General features: G+C 45.1%; 1 protein-coding gene across 5 annotated transcripts in view; it reads right to left on the reverse strand.

The window, feature by feature from the left end:
- Positions 1–18,488, reverse strand: part of LOC100543126 (SWI/SNF-related matrix-associated actin-dependent regulator of chromatin subfamily D member 3) — an 87,556-nt gene that overhangs the window by 43,378 nt on the left and 25,690 nt on the right. For 2 of the 5 annotated variants that reach the window (XM_010707773.3, XM_019613191.2), the window contains 2 exons: positions 5,908–6,125; positions 2,794–2,836 (listed from right to left, as the gene is read on the reverse strand). In XM_010707773.3, coding sequence (XP_010706075.1) covers positions 2,794–2,836; positions 5,908–6,116 — 252 coding nt within the window. In that variant the 5' untranslated portion in view covers positions 6,117–6,125. Of the gene's footprint in view, positions 1–2,793; positions 2,837–5,907; positions 6,126–6,240; positions 7,502–17,481; positions 17,882–17,910; positions 18,091–18,488 lie in introns of those variants that run through there. The other 3 variants (XM_010707772.3, XM_031552587.1, XM_010707774.3) reach the window with 3 other exon arrangements.

Genomic DNA, 18,488 nt, shown 5'->3' on the forward strand with positions numbered 1-18,488 from the left:
AAGAAAAAGAAAAAAAAAAAAAAAGCAGAAAGTACCCCATGGACTGGTCTTGAAAACGATTTTATTCAGGTAATTGTATTAATAGCTCTAGCATTAAAAATAAAATAAAATAAAAGGAGAAGTATGCTAACAAAACAAAACTTAATGATAAAGAATGTAAGGAAGCTGAGAAATGTGTAGTAGAAATGGGATGAAATATAACATTACAAAGCACAAGATCATGTTCCTCAAAGTCTACACCAATAATTCCTGCTCTAACACGGGAATTTATCACTTGCAAAAAACAGAAATACTTGCGAGTATTAGTCAATCACAGAATGACTATATGCTGTATCACTGTGGAAAGGCGGTAAAAAAAAAAAAAAGAAAAGAAAAAGAAAATCTAATTCTTTCCGGTGGACATAAAAATGCCTTAGTGCTTTTCAAGTATCGGTGATACAATACGTATAGTTCTGGTTTCCCAAGAATTAAATTTAAAGAAGTTTAAAAGATGTGAAGTTAGCCTAGAGTAGACATAATGAAGGACTGGGAGGATTAGAATCATAGGGAGCCATTTGTACTTGGAAAACTAAAAGCACTGGCCTAGCTAAGCCTAACAACAACCAAAAAAAAAAGCGTGGAGGAGAAGCTGCGAAATCTAAAATTCCTCCGAAGTAAGACTACTAATTAGTCTTGAGGCAGTAACTGCATGAGATGGCTTCTATGACAGAGTGAACAAGACTGGATGTGACAGGAGTTCCCTGCAGTTCCGTAGTATCTTCCTGTGTGCAGCGGTTTGTAGGCTGGACTGTTCTCACACAATTATACCACGCAAAGTTAAGTTCACGTCAAATAGCTGAACTGCAGCAGAAAAGCACCCCCACCCAACTCACGAGGCTCCAGCCAAAGCACGGTCTTGGAAAAGGAACCTGGAAGCCCCGCGGCTGGGCAGCCGTGCAGCTGCCTGCCTATCTCAGCCACAGACCCTGAGAACTCACCCCCTTTTCTATCACACAAGACGTTCTCAGCAGTAAAATGTGTTTAATATAACAGCTCACAGTTCCCAGGAAACGCAAGGAAGAGTCTGCAGAATGCCTGTGGCAAAAAATGCTGACTGGCTGAAAATCACTCAAGAAGTAGATTTGGGAAGTCGGAACTTTTACCCCATCTCATTTCATTCCTTATCCATAGTGTAAATCTTCCACTTGACAGGACACTGATGTACACAGCATTTCGCTATCTCCCGAATGGTGAGAATGGGGAGGTTCTGATACACTTGACTGTGCCTAAAAGAGTACTTTAATCCAGACAGAAAATCATACCACTGATATCATCACTTCAGCTGCACTGATAAGAACTCCATTGCAGACAGGACTCCAGCAATTTGTGTTGTCTTATTATTGCATCAGTTAAAATTACTGGCTGACAGTAATGAAGAAAATTAAAGACAGGAAGATTTGGTGACAGCGTGGTTCTGAATGGTGCAAGCACTGGTGTAGCTTTTTGACTCATGTGAAGGGTAGGCTCTATCTATTAAAACTTTTCACAGATTTGATAAAGAGGTGCTAAGTCTTCTATTGCCAGAGAAGTTTGGCTACCTCTGTTTGAGACCTTTGCACCTTGTAAAGGCACCAGATAAAGGGAAAAAAAAAGCTTTTAAGTGTATATATGTTTAAAATGTCATCCATAAAGGATGATTATCTCTGAAAAACAATTATGAGACAGACAAGAAATGTAGCTTTCATTCTAAGAAAGTACAGACCCTAAGACGGAATGAGGCTTTAACACACCATGGAGACTACAAGTAGTTCAAAGCTCTGGATTTCATGGTAGCCTACTCCTTTCAAGACAGCAGCATGAGAGAAGGAATGGCTAACTCACGAAGACCGTACTACCACAGAGTGACAGGAAAATCTGCTATTCAGCGTACCAAAAAGGTCTCGTTCCTTCAATTGGCTGTAAGTAGGTACCTTCGGAATGTCACAGAAGAGAATCTGGAGGTTGCCGCAGAGTTTGGGTTTACACTAGTAGTTGAAAGGCAGACTTGAAGAAGAGAGCTACACACCTTTGAAAAGAATTCTGATCCCAGAAAGATCAACAGAGGCCAAAGCAACTGGGACTACCTTATGATGAGTGTATGCGCTTTGAAGGCTCAAGAGTCTTGTCCTTTGGGACCATACAGGTTTTAGGGGAACTATACTAAGTAGGGGACAGAAACAGAGAAGCCTGGGAATAACGAAAGAGAAATCCTTGTGTTTAAAAAGGAAGTGGAAGATTTAAGCATTGAGGATCAGGCATAGTCAGCAACTGAAAGATAGACATCTGCAGAGATAAGAGAATTAATAACTGAATAACAGGCCTGTTGAACTCTGCTGTTTATATACATTCTAAGACGCAACTGAAAAAATTAGAAACTGTCAGGTCTTCTGGGCCAGGGAGAACTAAGAACAAGTCCACCTCCTACAAGCACAACTGCACTCTGAACCAGCCTCAAAAATTGATCAAAAACATCTCTCAGCCTCAAAGGGCCCCAGCATCAAGTCATGTACTTCACAGTCCAGCACCACCGTCCATCCAGCAAGTGGCAGTGCTGGCACAGCTGACCCAGCACAAGAGGATGACACAGGCCAGGCTGCACCCCACGCTCCCAGCCCCCGGCCCCAGCCCCAGCCTGGCTCTCTAGACTTTCACCCACTGCTACTTACTTTTTAATTAGATTTTTAAACAAAAAGTGAAAGTATTTTCTAAAATCCCTCTAATTACGCTAAGATGCTGAACTGATTGTGAAGGGAATAGGAAATGAAAGCGACTCACCCTCTGAGGGAGAATTTTGTCAGCCATCTTCCTCCTCTTGGCACTGTACATTTTTTAAAGAAAAAACACGTTACCATGGTGACAGATCTAGGAGTAACGAGGCCACCTGCTAAATTATCCTGACATCTCCACATGCTGGTGCACAGCTGTGCATGCATCAGCAAAAGGGTCTCACCCATGCCCAGGACCTAGGACCCCTTCTCTCAGCAGCCTGGGGAGGTAGTTAGCTAAGAACAAATCAAGGCTGTCTGTTATGCATCTTGGAAAGAAGTACGCAAGTTCTTTGATCACAGCATCTTCTATGGTGCAGAGCAGCAGTGTATGCAAGTACGTGCGCACATGCCATCCACGGATGCAGAAAGAGCATGTCGAAGGACAGCAGTGTGTGCAAGTGTGCACAGACACATCTACTCCATGCACAAGGAAGAGGTGAGTGCCTGTAAGCTGAATGTGATCTTGTTCAAATGAATCTGAGCATGCATTCATTTATGTCCAAAATTGAGTGGCAATGTTCATTTGTGTACGAAAACACACACATTTATGCACCCTTACATATATACACTCGTTTTACTGAAATGAATGACTTTCAATGCTGTCAGTTTATGTTTTCATGCTTGTTCATCATTCGTGTTATGAATGTCAATGAGAGAAGATAAACGTGTGCCTGTAGTGCATATGCACAGTGTGTCCGTGCCCATACACAAGCACATTTATAGAGGTATGCTTTTAAACACACTCTTGTGTTCGTATGCATACAGCCAAATCTGAATCTGCCTCAGAAACGGTACTGCTGGGAAGACTGCCAAATACATTGTATTTTGAAGTCTTCAGATTCTGAAAAGCTTTTGCTCCCATCAAACTGTCACCTCACTTTCTCCAGCAAGGCCAAGAGGAAATTCAAGCCTTACTCTTCACCTCCATAAGCTGTGAGGCCTTTATCTTAAGCAGAAGGTTAATCACTCCATCTGTGACACAGACAAATGAGTAAAGACGACTGCCTGCTGCTGATCTGCTACGTCACAGGGATGCCCTTCCACAGCTTTCATCTCGGAATTCTGTCATCAGCCACGTCCACATCAAAGCTGTTTCCGCACACACCAGTGCCAACTCCCTTCTTACCTTTGCTAATAATAAGCCTGCCTGAAATACCAGATTCTTCCCCATCTGCACAGAAGCCTAACTCTGAGGAACTCTTTGTTCTTGGAGGTGAAAACGACATCCTTCCTTGGGCAGAAAATGTATGCACACAGTCACACAATTTCACAGATGAACAATGTCCTTTTTTTAAAAGTGCAGAAATAATGGGACCGGAACATTACGTGGTTTAAATCTCCAACACCTCCTGCAAATGACAAAAATCAAAACTGCACTGAAACTCTTCGCAGATTCTGGAGCAAACTCCAGAGAAGTGGAGAGAAGTGGAACATACACCAGCAGCAGCCCCAAAGGCTTTCTGCTAAATAGCAAAAACAAACAACGTGGCAAAACCCCAACAACTTGGCTCTAAAAAGTTTTCCACGAATCTGTTACAAAAAGAGATTTACCTGCTTTCTATCCTACAAACCTGTCAAGAAAGGAAAATTACACCTTCTTGGCCCTTTTTTGCCATGAAACATGGGGCTCAATCAATCCCAGAATGGGACCCAACATTCTAGAAAAGTCTGCCTGAAAAACTGGGAGAGTTTTTCAGGGAATGGGAAATGACAGGGAGGTGGGAATGAACCAGGGGAAAACACTGAAAACATTATCTGGAGTGACAGTACGGCAGAAGAAACAGAAACTTCCCTGAGTACTTAACACACACTGGTGTAAACTGGACTCACAATAGTAGTGATAATTGCTAGAAATTAAAAATTGAAATTAAGAATGGGGAGGGAGGAACTGCTTCCTTCTGTGATTTATGGCATTGACTTTTAGAAAACAAACTATTCTTCTTTGATTATCCCTGGAAACTGGTTAGTGACTGAAGTTTAACTTCATCATCCAGCTGTGGCAATTTCTCAGGTTGTATCTCTCCCGTTTATGTGAGGGCTAGGCGTTCTTGTGTGCAGTTTCCTGGAGGATCTCCTGGGAGGTGCCCTGGAATGCACATTTTTGCTAGTGCATGGGCAAGGCCTTCATGACGCACATGCATCTCATGCTGCACCCACACACATTCCTTCTATATTTAATCTTGTTGAACCTTAATACATTAATTCTCTCAGGACTTGCGTCCTTTCCAGATGCATCCAAGACATACGCATTCTCAAGTCTGGCTTGCTGACCCAAGGCGTATACAGTAGAGAGAGTAGGGCTCCCGAAGCACTGATCTTAGGAAATCATGTTTTACCTAAAACTGGATATGATGACACCACTAGAACACTGTATGATCCTATATGTACCCATAAGAATCTTGCAAAAGGCAGTCAAACCTCCCTGATTGCACCCTATCAGGATCCAGCTCACGCCTCAGAACACAAGTATGATAAGGTCTAATAAGTTGCAGAAAGAAACAAGAAAAATATTATTTAAGACAGAATGTAATCAGCACTGTACAAAGCACACATATAATTGAAAGAAAGGTCCTTAAAAAAAAAAAACAAAAAACTCCTCAGATTGTAGAAAAATTCCCATGGGTATCTCTCTCCTTAAACGCAGCAATGCCTACTAATTGCAAGTTTCATGACCACTCATCTGAGTGACCATAACACAAGTATTCACATTACCAACAAAAAAATCTCTTGTCTCTTGTTTACAAACCAATTTGTTAGCCAGTCAGAAATTAGAGAAACTATAGAGAACAGATAACAAATTATACAATAATTGCACTGTATTAGAAAAGAACTGATCGTTAACTTTATGGGCTAAATGTGATGGCCAGCTCTATAGCCTGATATACCCACAAGGTGAAAGCATTCCATCAGCAGAAACAGGCTTTCGTAAAGGTCGTTATCTTTAGAGACCATTCCTAAACAAAGTATGGAGTAAAATTTACCTTTTTTATTCCTGCTTAGAGAAACTGACACTATACAAATCTTCTGGTTTGTCTCATTCAATCTTAAAGCTCTTACTTATTACTAAATAAAGATTTTCTTCCTCAATTTTTTCCCCACCCTTCCTTTCTGGAATACTCACCTCCTAGTTCGGTTCTGAGTAGCTTGCTGCTGCTGCTGCACTTGCTGCTGCACCTGCTGTTGTTGGACCTGCTGTGGTGCGGTACGTTTTCTCGTTGTTTCCATCACAGTCTGGGGCATCCCAGGTCTCACCGAGGGGCTTCCAACATATGGAGGGCCTGGGGGACCCATGGGAGCCCCCTGATGGGGCATTCGAGCTCCTGATGGCATCCCAGGTCGCTAGGGAAGAAGCAAAACAGAAAAAAAGAGACAGTTTGGTCCCTGCTTCTCCAGCTGCAATAATATTTGTACACAGTCACACTCTAGCTCCCGCAAGTTCCCCATTTTTACCAACCTTACATATAAGCAGCAACACAGAGAACAAGAGATCTGAATTGGAACTGCCTGGACATCATAAAGCAGAACACAGTGATAATGGAGACGGGAAACAGAGATGAAGAATACTGGATATGGGAAAGCACTCAGTGGTCAGTAACGTTCAGGCCAGCCTACAGCAGACAGCTCTACCTTCTCACCAAAGCTGGCATGGCATGCAACACACAGTTCAAATAGGTGCAGTCCACATGCTAATCAAAGCAAAAGCAAAGTGACTTCTACAGCACTCCAGATTTTGAATGGATCAACTGATTGCTGTGATCAGTAGGGACACTGTAGCACGCAGAGCTGAACTATGGAAGCACTGCAGTAAAGCATTTTCCATTGAAAGCCTTTGCCTCCACTATGCTGGAGAGCTTCACAAGTTTATGATATGACAAGAACCCTTTAAGGAAAGGTCATGTCTCTGATCAAGAAGAAAAAGAAAGTGATACTTTGTCAGCAGCCCCTGCAGGTATTCTGAAATCCAGACATTTATGTTGACTTCAGCATGCTCTGGAATTTCTCTTTAGGTGAGACTACAAACTTAATGCTGAACAAGGCAGTCAGCAAAGTTGATGCCACACTAAGGTTTATATTCCTCAAGGAAAAACACAGTTAAAACAACTGTTTCCTCAATACAGGAAAGATTTTAGTTTCTCTCTACGAAGAATGAAAATATTTATTGGAGATCTTTACCTATCTGTGAAAATACACAATGCACACACACGATATACATTTGAACCAAGATATAAATAAAAACTATCATACACAGAAGTCAGTTGAAATTGCAAGTGTAAAATCCTACATGTGACAAGGAATAACTGCAATATCAGCACAGGATGAAGGTCAAGCTGCTGGAAAGAAACTCAACAGAGAAGGACCTGGGGGTCGTGGTGGCCAACAGTCAACCAGTGGTTGCCCACAGGCTGATTACGGGCCAGCAGTGTGTGCTGGTGGCCAAGGAGGCCAATGGGACCCTGGGATGCACTGCAGAGAGTGTGGCCAGCAGGGTGAGGGAGGTGATCCTCCCCTCTGCTCTGCCCTGGGGGGCACATCTGGAGCAGTGCACCAGTGCTGGGCTGCCCAGTTCCAGGCAGGCGGGAACTACTGGAGAAAGCCCAGTGGGGGATGCGAGGTGGTGGGGCCTGGAGCACCTCCTGACGGGGCAGGCTGAGAGCCCTGGGCTGTGCACGTGGAGGAGAGAAGGCTGGGGGATCTGAGCGGTGCTGATGGAGATCTGAAGGGAAAGGCAGGGGAGGGGGCCGGGCTCTGTCGGGCGGTGCTCAACGCCAGGACGAGGAGCAGCGGCACAGACTGCAGCCCAGGGAGTTCCGTCTGAACGTGAGGAGGAGTTTCTGTGCTGTGAGGGTGGCACAGCCCTGGAACGGAGCGCAGAGAGGTGGGGGAGTCTCCTCCGGAGATGCCAAAGCCCCCTGGATGCTGTGCAACTGCTGTAGGGAACTGCTGTGGGGGGATGGAGTGGGGCGGCTCCAGAGGTGCCCCCCAAGCCCCGCAGCTCTGGGATTATGCGATTCTGCAAACCCTCTGGAGCACAGGAAGTTCCGCACAAATGTCAGAAATTCTTCACAGTGGGGATGACGGAGCACTGGAACAGGCTGCCCAGGGAGGCTGTGGAGTCTCCTCTGGAGATACTCAAGGCCTGCCTGGACACCTGCCTGTGCAACCTGGTCTGGGGAGCCAGCTCTGGCAGGGGGGTTGGACTGGATAATCTCTAGAGGTCCCTTCCAGCCCCTACAATTCTGTGAATCTGTGTGATTCTCTCTACAGATTCTTTTAATGAAACTATCAGGCCATAGCATCTATTATGGATAAATAATTGGTTATAGAATATTAATGAGGTAAAAGTAAATTATGACGATAATCTTAAGCGGACATTTTCAAGAGCTCTGCAAAATCATGAGCAGCCTGGAGAGGGCAGATGGAGACTGACTGTTCACTGTCCCATCTGGTGCATAAACCATAGCCAGCAGAGGAACCTACAAGGAGTCAGGTTCATAGACAAAATGGGGTGGTCTGACACAGTGGGTACTGAGTCTGTGGAACAACTTTTCAAAGAGATGTTAAAGACACAGAAAATATTTTTTGCTTAGAAACTTCTCTGAGGTATCAACAGTTGAAGACTGAAAAAATATGTGGGAAAAGTGGTCACTAACGTGGGATGTGTGCACCCCAAGGGGTAGAGGGGGATGCAGGAAGAAAAGAGTTTTTTTATTAAAAATATTTTTTTAATTGAGATTATTTCATCTTTGTCTCGTTTCTTTTTTAATCTCTGTTCATAATAGTAATGATAGGAATGCAAGACCAAAAGAGTTGGAGACTGCTGCTTTGTACAGCGCCCTGTCACTGCCTACTGGAGCCATCTGCTACAGCTGCTGTTAGACGTAGCATTGCAGGCCCAGGGGAACCTTTTCTGAGCCAGAAAAGCTGCTCTTATGTTATGCTCCAACTTACATTTCACAGTAAAAAAGAACCTATTATGGCTGCAAAGCCTAAGCAACAGTGCTTAGCTGCATCTCCAAATTAGCAACCCACATCCTCCGTAGTTCCCAAAGCCCCAGCTCAGTGCCCTCCCGGGTCATTACATGTCTTAGATATTCCTTGTGCCTGGATGCCTGAAGGAAAAGGAAGGAAGAAAGAAGGGGAATGATCACTAAAGAACCAGAGCTATAATTGGTTTGGACAGAGAGGGAAGGTTGAGGGAGGAGAGAGCAGCACAGCCAGCCAAGCAGGCTTCAGCAAGTATTCACATAGGGGACTGAGTATGGGTATGGCCACTGAGAACAGGAGCAGCAGGAGGCAGCAAACAGGCAAAATGGAGGCTCTGTGCAGAGCTGAAAACATTTTCTCTCATAAAAACTGAACTACGAAGACTGGTGGAACACAGCAGCCCGCCCCTTTCCCACTTTCTGACCCAGGCAAATGCAGTAGAAACAAATGGCCCAGAACACGCTTCACACTTGAGCTTGTATTTAAGATCTTTCCGTTGTCTATCAATCTACAAACTGTGGCCTTCTTCCAAAGAACCGGGCCTGCTGTTGCCTGCTGATCATCCTGGGACATTTGACAGTCATTCAGAAGAGTGAAGGTCCTGGCACGGCCATCTTGTGTTTCATTCCCCACAGAGATGGACTGGCCATGTGGATCTCATTGCAGGCCCACTGTTCTGATTCCACATAGAACACCTTAAAAACTGGAGAATGAGGTCAGCAAGCCAGGCTGATCTAAGTCTGACATCTTTGAATTTCTTTCTGTTTCCTTTGTTAAATATTAAAACACTGAAAGCCAGCTCTAGCAAGTGCTGCAACATTGCAGACAGCTCATCTGATCTCAGCCCTCACGTGCCTCACTCCTTCCCTTCACTTCTTGTACGCTCGTATCCTACATCACATGTAGATAAAATATTCCTGCACTATTCCTGCAACTGCCATCTCCCCACCGAAAACCTATCAGGCACCCAACAGACATGGAAATGCTTTCTCTATTTAAGTCTTTGTAGAAGGAGTACTTTATCTTACCTAAAGGCTTGCTTTGCTCTCAAACATATGCGCAAGAGAAGGCAATAGCAGACAACACATTGAATTTTTCACAATACTGACATAAAAAAAAGTTGCCATAATACTAAAGAGTATTACAGTATACTATTACATTTACAAAGAGATCTGTGAAGTACCACTGGCTGTGGATAAGGATCTGTCTCTGCCTCTGCCCTCGTCCTCATGTTGCCAAGCTGTATTCCATCATATATGGAAAGTCACGGCTGTCAGGTGAAATCCCTGGTGACTTCCCTCCCATTTTTAAGGAAGGGATAAAGAAAGATATGGGGAACTACAGGCCAGTGAACTTCATGTCAGTGCTTGGGAAGATCATGGAGCACACGCTCCTGGAAGCTACATTAAGGGACATGCAAGACAAGGAGATGATCCACAATAGCCAGCATGGCTTCACCAAGGGCAGATTAGGCTTGACCAGTCTGGTGGCCTTCTATGATGATAGGGTAGCATCAGTGGACAAAGGAAGGGCAACTGATGTCATCTCCCAGGACTTCTGCAATGCTTTTGATACGGCTCAACACCACATTCTTATCTCTAAATTGGAGAGAGAGGATTTGAAGGGTTGACTATTTAGTGGATAAAGAATTATTTGGATGCAACTGCAGCCAGAGGGTTGTGGTCAATGGCTCCAGGTGGAGGCCAGTGATGAGCAGGTGTCTCTCTCTTGGGATTGGTGTTCTCAGAATCACAGAATCCTTACAGTTGGGAGGGACCTTTAAAGGCCATCTACTCCAACTCCCCTGCAATGCACAGGACACCACAGCTGGATCCTGGGGTGGACCTTTTTGTGTCCATGTCTCTCCCGTACTGAGGACCCCACATCTGGACGCAGCGCTCCAGGTGGGGCCTCGCAGTGCAGAGCAGAGGGGCAGGATCACCTCCCCGGACCTGCTGGCCACGCTTCCTTCGATGCAGCCCAGGATACAGTTGGCTTTTGGGGCTGAGGACGCATTGCTGGCTCATGTCCAGCTTCCCATCCACCAGTACCCCCAGGTCTTTTTCAGCAGGGCTGTGCTCAATCCCTTCATTCCCCAGCTTGCATTGGCAGTGAGAGCTGCCTCAACCCAGGTGCAAGATTTTGTATTTGCATTTGTTGAACTTGTGAGGTTCACCTGGGCCAGCTGATCAAGTTAATCTAGGTTCCTCTGGTGCATCAACTGCACCCCACATACTGGTGTCAGCAGCAAGCTTGCTGAGAGTGCACTTGACCCTACTGTCAGTGTCATTGATGAAGACACTAAAGAGTATCAGTCCCAGCACTGACCCCTGGGGGACACCACTCATCTTCAATATCTTTATCAATGACATAGATGCTGGGATTGAGGGCACCCTCAGCAAGTCTGCAGATGACACTAAGCTGAGTGGTGCAGCTGAAACACAGAAGGAAGGGAGGATACCATCCGAAGAGACATGGAGGCGTTCAAGGCCAGAATGCATGGGGCCCTTGCTGACAACACATCCCACATCACGGGTTTGGACGCAGATGATCTTTAGGGGCCCTTCCAACCTAAGCCATTCTTGATGTGAACTTCTTTCTGATATAAGAAATGAGACAACAGTGGAGAGGTGCTTTTCTGTGAACTTCTACTGCAAAAGCTTTTCTCAAGCAACATCAACATCACAGTAGCCAAAATGATGATGTAGATAAAAAGAGGGCTGCTGTCTGAAAATCGCAGAGAGAGGACAAAAACATGGAGAACTGATAGGTACGAGGAAAAGGAAGTGCCAGGAAAAGCAAAGGCACCTACAGAAGATTTGGAAAGGGGCTAAAGAGAGAGTTGGAGTCACTGCAGTGCAATACAGCACCGAGCCATCCGTACAGGATCTTACAGTTCTGAAAAGCAAATGCTGTCCACCTTGGTACCACGTAAGAGGATTCTGATGGCAAGCAGGAACAACTACAGGCCTCATGTTAACAAACAAATTGATACATTTTCACAAGAGCAACAAAAATCCCAGAGTAGTTTGGAAGCTAAAAATAGGAGCTACCTTGGCTAGGCAACCTTTCTTTCCAACATAACATTACAGCAGCTGCTAATTTATTTAAGGTACAAGCAAGAAGATGATGCCTCGAGCTAAGAACAGGTCACTAGGAGTGTACCCAACAGCTAAGAAATTTAGCTAAGGTTATAGTGTCTCATGGCAACAGAATTGTGACTGCACAAATGGCTTCCCAACAGAGAATGCCCTACTGAATGTTTCCAAATGGACTCATATACCAAAAGAGGTTGTGGACAGCTTCTCCCCTGCCCTACTATAATTACAGATATGACCTCACGTGGGTTCCTGTTTTTAATATCTACAAATCTTTTACAAATTCAGTAAGCAAAACATCTATATTTTCATTCTTATTGCTCACTGCCATATTCACCTTCCATTTCCCAAAAGCACTCACATCCTAGAAATTGTGTCCAAGTGTTCCACAGCTGTGACTTCCAAGTTCCATCTATTTTGAGAAATGTGCACAACAATCCAAAAAATCTTTAACTTAAAAAATACTACATTTTCAGAACTGTGAGTTGTAACTTAAGACAAAGGTCAGTGAACATCTATTTCATGCATGCCCATCCAGAGCTCAGAACAACTAGATATCAAACCTCAAACAAAGCACTTGGATACAAACAGTTCAAAAACAAACAAAAAACCAGCCTTTGGAATTGAAACCAGCAAACCCGATGTACTGCCTGTGAGCTCAATCAGCTTGCTACTTTTAATAAATCAGATCGCATCCACTGCAGTGATCTAATGTGCTATGGAATGGATTTGGTGTGAGGAACAACAGCCAGAATATGCCTTTTCAGACTGTAAAAGGAGCGGTTCAGGGAGGGGACAGAGTGCAGAGCTCTGCAACGTCATGGAGGAGGAGGAGATTCATCAAGTCCTCACTGCCTCTTCCCTTACAAGAACCAGACAGCAGCTAACAGCTGTTAGCATAAGGCATGTCTTTATGTAAGATAAGCTGCAAAAGCTTCCTGACAGAGAACACTGTGCCTGCAAGACGCTTATGTGCGTTCAAGAAAATACCAGCAAACTACTCCCCATACACAAAATTCGCAGAGGTACCAAATATGCCGTATCTCTCTGGGTCAGAAAACGCCAGAGCTACGAAGTGCAGAGCATTTGGAAGAAGTACTGCTAATTTTTTGCCTTGCAGCTTCCATGCAGTCTTCTGCTACTCCCCGGGAGCCTGGGCACGCAGGGCTCAACGACCCGGTGTGACTGGATTCGTGTCTCTAGAGCTTCTTTTGGAAGAAAACAGAAGAGCAACTCAAACATCTCACACACGGGACGCATCTCTGTACCGCCACTTATCAGCATATTGAACTTTTTGCAACGGACAACGTGAATATTTTTAACAAGCTCATTTTGCAAAACCTCATTAACTACTTATTAAAAACATATCAAGAATTAGGATGATTTGATTTTCTTAATTACGTGTGAACTTTCCTGCACCTAGCTCGGAGCGAGGAAGAGACCAGCCCTCTGCTCCCGCCGGCAGCTTGCTCATGCTTTTCAATGCTGTGCAACGTTCTTACTCTACCAGGCTTCTGCGAGTACCCTCCCAAACAAATGCTGAATTCCCCAGGCTGCCTTAAGCTCAGCCCAAACATCTCCTTGTTTAATAAAACAGGAAATGCATATGCAGTAAACCAGTGACTGTGTTCCAGAAGTTGTGCTCTGACAACATCCTAGCACAGAGCACCCTGTAGTAGACAAGTGGAACAAAGTGTTCAAAAATGACTGTTCATGAAGCTCTTTCCTACCCCTTCTAGAGTTTAGGCACTGACAAGATAGTATTTAATCCGTGATAATAAAAAAACTGCTGAGATATTTTTCAGTAGCAAAATGTGTTGTTTTTTTTTCAGACCTAATATTCTCCTCATATCACTACTTCTGTAGTGATTTCTTCAGCTGAAAGAAACAATTACTTTTATCTACTTAAAATAAATCATTCAATTTGGGGAAAACACCTCTAGTTCTCCCCATTATAACAGAATAAACACCATTTTGATGCCAAACTGAAATATGAATCCTTGAGGTCATCCAGTCCTTCCTTTTCTCGATAAAGCATCACCAAAGCCTCCATCATCTCTGACAGACATTTACTCCTTTAACCAGTTTCTAACAGCCTCCAGTAACGGAGACTTTGCAGCCTTCCTAATCAATCTCCATCCCAAGGTACTACGGAAAGAAACACAGACGTACTTCCTGCGAAGCCCAATCATGGCCAGCTTCCCAACCTCTTATTGATGAAGTCTTCACAGCCCTCCCACTGTCACTGCCATCTGGGTCACTCCTCCTTTTGCTTATTTGTCATGCAAACAATCAACATGAAAAAAATATATCTTCTTCTAAGTGTATTCCAACCAATTTACAACATCTTCTGCACCACCTCCCTGTCCCACTTCTTAATGAAGTTAATATTTAATTTGCTTTCTTAGTAGCAGTGGCTGCTGCCACATAGTAGGCAGCCTGCAAAGACATCTGAGTCTTCCTCCTGGATGGTCACAGCTCATTTAAACCCTGCAGTGTATGGGGAGATGCAAAATTTATTTATGAAATTCATTGCTCACCCCTTTTTCCATAACTTTACTAAATATTAAACACACCATATACGTCCTTGGGACATCAGACATGTCTTTTAACCTATTTTTACTTATTTAATTTCTGTATTAAGTATTTGTTTACATCATGGCATGCTTTGAGACCTTTCTTTCACTGTATTAAATGCCATTTCATGTAAAACAGCTCCTCAACTTGCTGTCAAACTCTATGACCAGATTTGAGAGGTGAACAACCACACAGTAAGAATGGAGATCAAAAAAGGAGTCACACAAGTGATGTATGGGTTTGTATACATTAACAGCAGGTATAATGATTATTAAAGTGTAGAGATTAGCAGGAACCATAAGGAAACACTTATTAGCAGAAAACAAATGTGTATAAGGACTTATGTTAAGAGGAAGAGCTACCCAAGCACAACACAGAGAGCAAAGAACTAGATCCCTACACAAAGAAGGTGATATGCACTGAGAAGTATATGGTAAATACAGAAAAGACCCAATAGCCGAGAAACAGACATGGACTTCTATAGGCACAGCTTGTGTACAAAATTCAAAAAGATTTGTTTTGGAAGGAAGACAAAGTGGGAACAGAAAAAGGACAGGGAAACAGATTTAAAAGGGTCAGAACAACCACACAAGAAAACGAACCCCTCAGCTGCCTCCCGTGTGAAGATAACACTGCAAAGGCCTCAGTACAAGAACCAAAGAGGAGAGGATTTCTGCAATTGAGTCGCAAAAGGACGTAAGTGTGGGCAAGAGCTTTGACAGAACACACGGATCTTCCCAAGGCTATACATGAAGACACCTACTGAGAAAGAAAGGAGGAAAAAAAAGACGGAGGACAAAGATAACATCCAGTGAAGGGATGCAGACAACAGGGAGGCTGATGCAGAGTCTACAGGACAGAAGAAACCGAGGAGCAGCCCGCAGGAAGATTAATAATTTGGTTTGGGTCAGAAGGGTTGAAAACAAGTAGATAGCCAGAGGGAGATATCATAATGGCAGCCCGAAATGTCCAAAACACACAATAAAAAACATATAAGCATGCAGGTGGTCATTAAAGCTGTATCTATCCATAAAAGTTCTGGAAACAGAGCAGAGGGGGAAAAAATGACAGTGAAGGATGATGAAGCCTGTGAAAAAAACCCTCTTCCCACAGATACAGTGTGTAAGGCCCTGATCAACAGACCAGGAGTCAGAGAAACCTAACGATAACTGACAGAAATGTGGTTTTTGAAAAGAACTGCTCAGCAGAGGGGTCACAAATTACTCCGGCAGGATGAAGTATCACACCTGAGGCTTCTGACTGCTAACAGCTCTGACACTGCAGAGGGATCCTATCTGAGTGACATAAAAGGAAGAAGATACCTTCTGAGCCGGCAGCATGGCGAAGAACAAAGGCAAGATGGAACACACAAGAGCAAAGGGCGAAGTGACCTTAGCAAAGGAATTTATGTTTTCAGAAAGATCAAATAAACCCAAAATCTAACAGCTCTCAGTAAATACATTCTATCCCTGTTTATATACCCCTATTTTTGAAAAATGAGACAATAACAATAATAATACCTGTAATAATCAAAACAGATAATCTTGCTAAAGAGAGAATAAAAAACATAATTTGAAGAGGAGATTTTCCCTGACGCAGGGGCATAGCCTGATTTCAAGGCATTCTGGAAAAGTTTGCTCTTCAACTTGAATTTTGAAGGAATTGGTTCAGACGCAGACACGCTGAGCGCTGATGAGACTGCAGTGCGTGCGCCCAGGGGAGCGACCTGCTCCTGTGTGTGATAGGACACAAACAGATAAACGAAGCTGAAACTTTGGGTCTTTTGTAAGCAATGGAAGACTGACTACCTCAACCTGTTTTGATCAAAACGAACCTGAGATCAGGAAGAAACTAGAAGTGAAGAACAAGCATGGAAGCAAAAGCATAACCAAAGGAAACCATCAAGGAGGGATGCAGAGGGTCCTACAAGAGGAGCTCGGGCAAGGAATGCCGGACAAGAAACTGTTCCCACTGACGGGCAGTGGAAAGGTAACAAACAGACAGATGCAGGTACTCAGGCGGTGCAGACACCAAGTGAGACGCGGCTGGTGGCAAAACAGTCCGTGCAAACAAGTCAGACTTCTGTAGCATCCAAACAAGTAATGGAAACAAGTTCTGCTGCATTAATTCTGGTATGAATTAACACTGCTCATGCATAAGAGGCTAGCAGGCTCCTTTCACATCACACGGAAAGAAGCAGATTCATTCAACTATCTTAGCAACTCCTCGCGATACCAAAGGAAGAGCAGCGCTGTGCCGATAGAAACCCTGGAAAAGGAAACAGCCTCCCATGTGCACAGCCCTTCCAGGGTGTCCGTGGGCCGCCCAGCTACAGCCACCCTGAGCCAGACCATCTGAATGAACTCGCGTGTCCATAGCACAGCTACTGCCACAGATCTGCACACCTGCTTCTGTCCTATCTGCCCATCTAGCAACAGACTGCTGATGTACATCGGCACCACACCGCCTGCTCACTGCTCTCAAAGAACAGAATGCCATCTAAAAGTCCTTCACCCTGCAAGCTCATCGCAGCCAGGCTCAGCAGGACACAAGCTAGATCCAATACATTTGGAGCAAGCCTGAGTTATGGAGACAACCCAGAGGCCTGCATTGAGCTCCCGAGATTCCTTTGTACAGGAACGCCCAGCAGATGTCTTCAGAAAGGTGTCACAGAAGGTGCCAGAATGCTCAAGAGAGAAAACACACAGGGACTGTCTCCATCTGAACATCGGCATTTCCTGGGTCTTATTTCGTCAAAAGTGCATCAACAGAAGGAATCCAAATGCTATAAATGGTGGTCGCTTCCAACCATCAGTCATTTAAAGAACATCATTTCTACAGGCAGCAAAACAAGGTTAGCATATCCCCTTAAATGGAGATCAAAGACCTGATTCCTTAAACAAAAGCTGGTGATTTTTTAAAGACCTGAGCGATTCCTTTAATTAAGCGCGGCAACCTGACGTTCCCTCGTGGGTGAGCGCCCATCGACTGGCACAGATCTGCAGCGCTAATCTCTCCGAGCCCCTGAAAGTCACCTGTTAAGTAGCCAGAGGATACATCAGAGCCAAGGCTGGAGACGAGAACCAGAGGCAGCGGCACACGGCTGCATCGGACCAGCATCAGAATTGCTTTTCAAAACACAAGTTTGCTTACAGAACAAAGTGTCCTACAAGCCCGTTTGGGTCAGACCCGGTGCAGATCCCGCACCGTGACGAGGCTCAGAAGCATGCTATTCACCAAGCATGGAGAATCAAAGCAGCAATCACAGCACGCAACCCCCCAGACAAAGCCTTATAGCAACGGATCGGTCACATCGTGCGCTCCGGCAGCCCCGCGGCTCTCGGGCGAGGCGGGGAGCGGCGCCCCACGAGGCGCTGCAGGGGCCGCTGCAGCCCGGCGCAGCCTCCGCTCTCCACTCATCCCTCGATTCGGAGCCAGCCAGCTCGCTAACTTTCCCGACTCACCACCCCATGGACCAGAAACTCAAAAAGTTTGCTTTTCGTAGCTTTGCGAGCCCCTCCTGTAACTTCGTCTGTAGCCATCGGGGTCTGCTCAGCCTCTCTCACTCTCTCTCTTCCTCTTTCTTTCCCTTTTCTGCCTTTTTCTCCAACTCTCCCCTCTGAGTCCTGCTGGGCTCTCACACTTCTAATAGCGCGGAGTGGGGAGGGGGCCCCTTCAGGGCCTTCCTGACGGCCCACTCGCGCTCGGCCTCAGCTGCTGCATTCCTCCACTGATAAGCCAGAAATAGTTTGCGCCGCCGGGCTCTGCGTGTTTACTCTGCGGGGACAGAAAATCCCGCTTTTTAAACCTCTCTGTCCAAACACCCGAGATAAGCGGGAGGCAATTTGAAAACACGTCCCGGCCTTTCGCAGCAGAGCTGCAGCCGCTCCTCCTGGGCGCAGGGGATGGTAAATTCTGGGGCGAGGGGGAGGGGGCGGCCTCGGCGGCGGCTCCAGCCCGGCTCCGGGGCACTTTTCCCATTCGGACACGCAGCGGGCGAGCGCTGAGAAACAATGGCGCCCCCCGTCCGCAGCGCTCCGCC

This window comes from Meleagris gallopavo, chromosome 2 (assembly GCF_000146605.3).
Source record: "Meleagris gallopavo isolate NT-WF06-2002-E0010 breed Aviagen turkey brand Nicholas breeding stock chromosome 2, Turkey_5.1, whole genome shotgun sequence".
Taxonomy (NCBI): domain Eukaryota; kingdom Metazoa; phylum Chordata; class Aves; order Galliformes; family Phasianidae; genus Meleagris; species Meleagris gallopavo.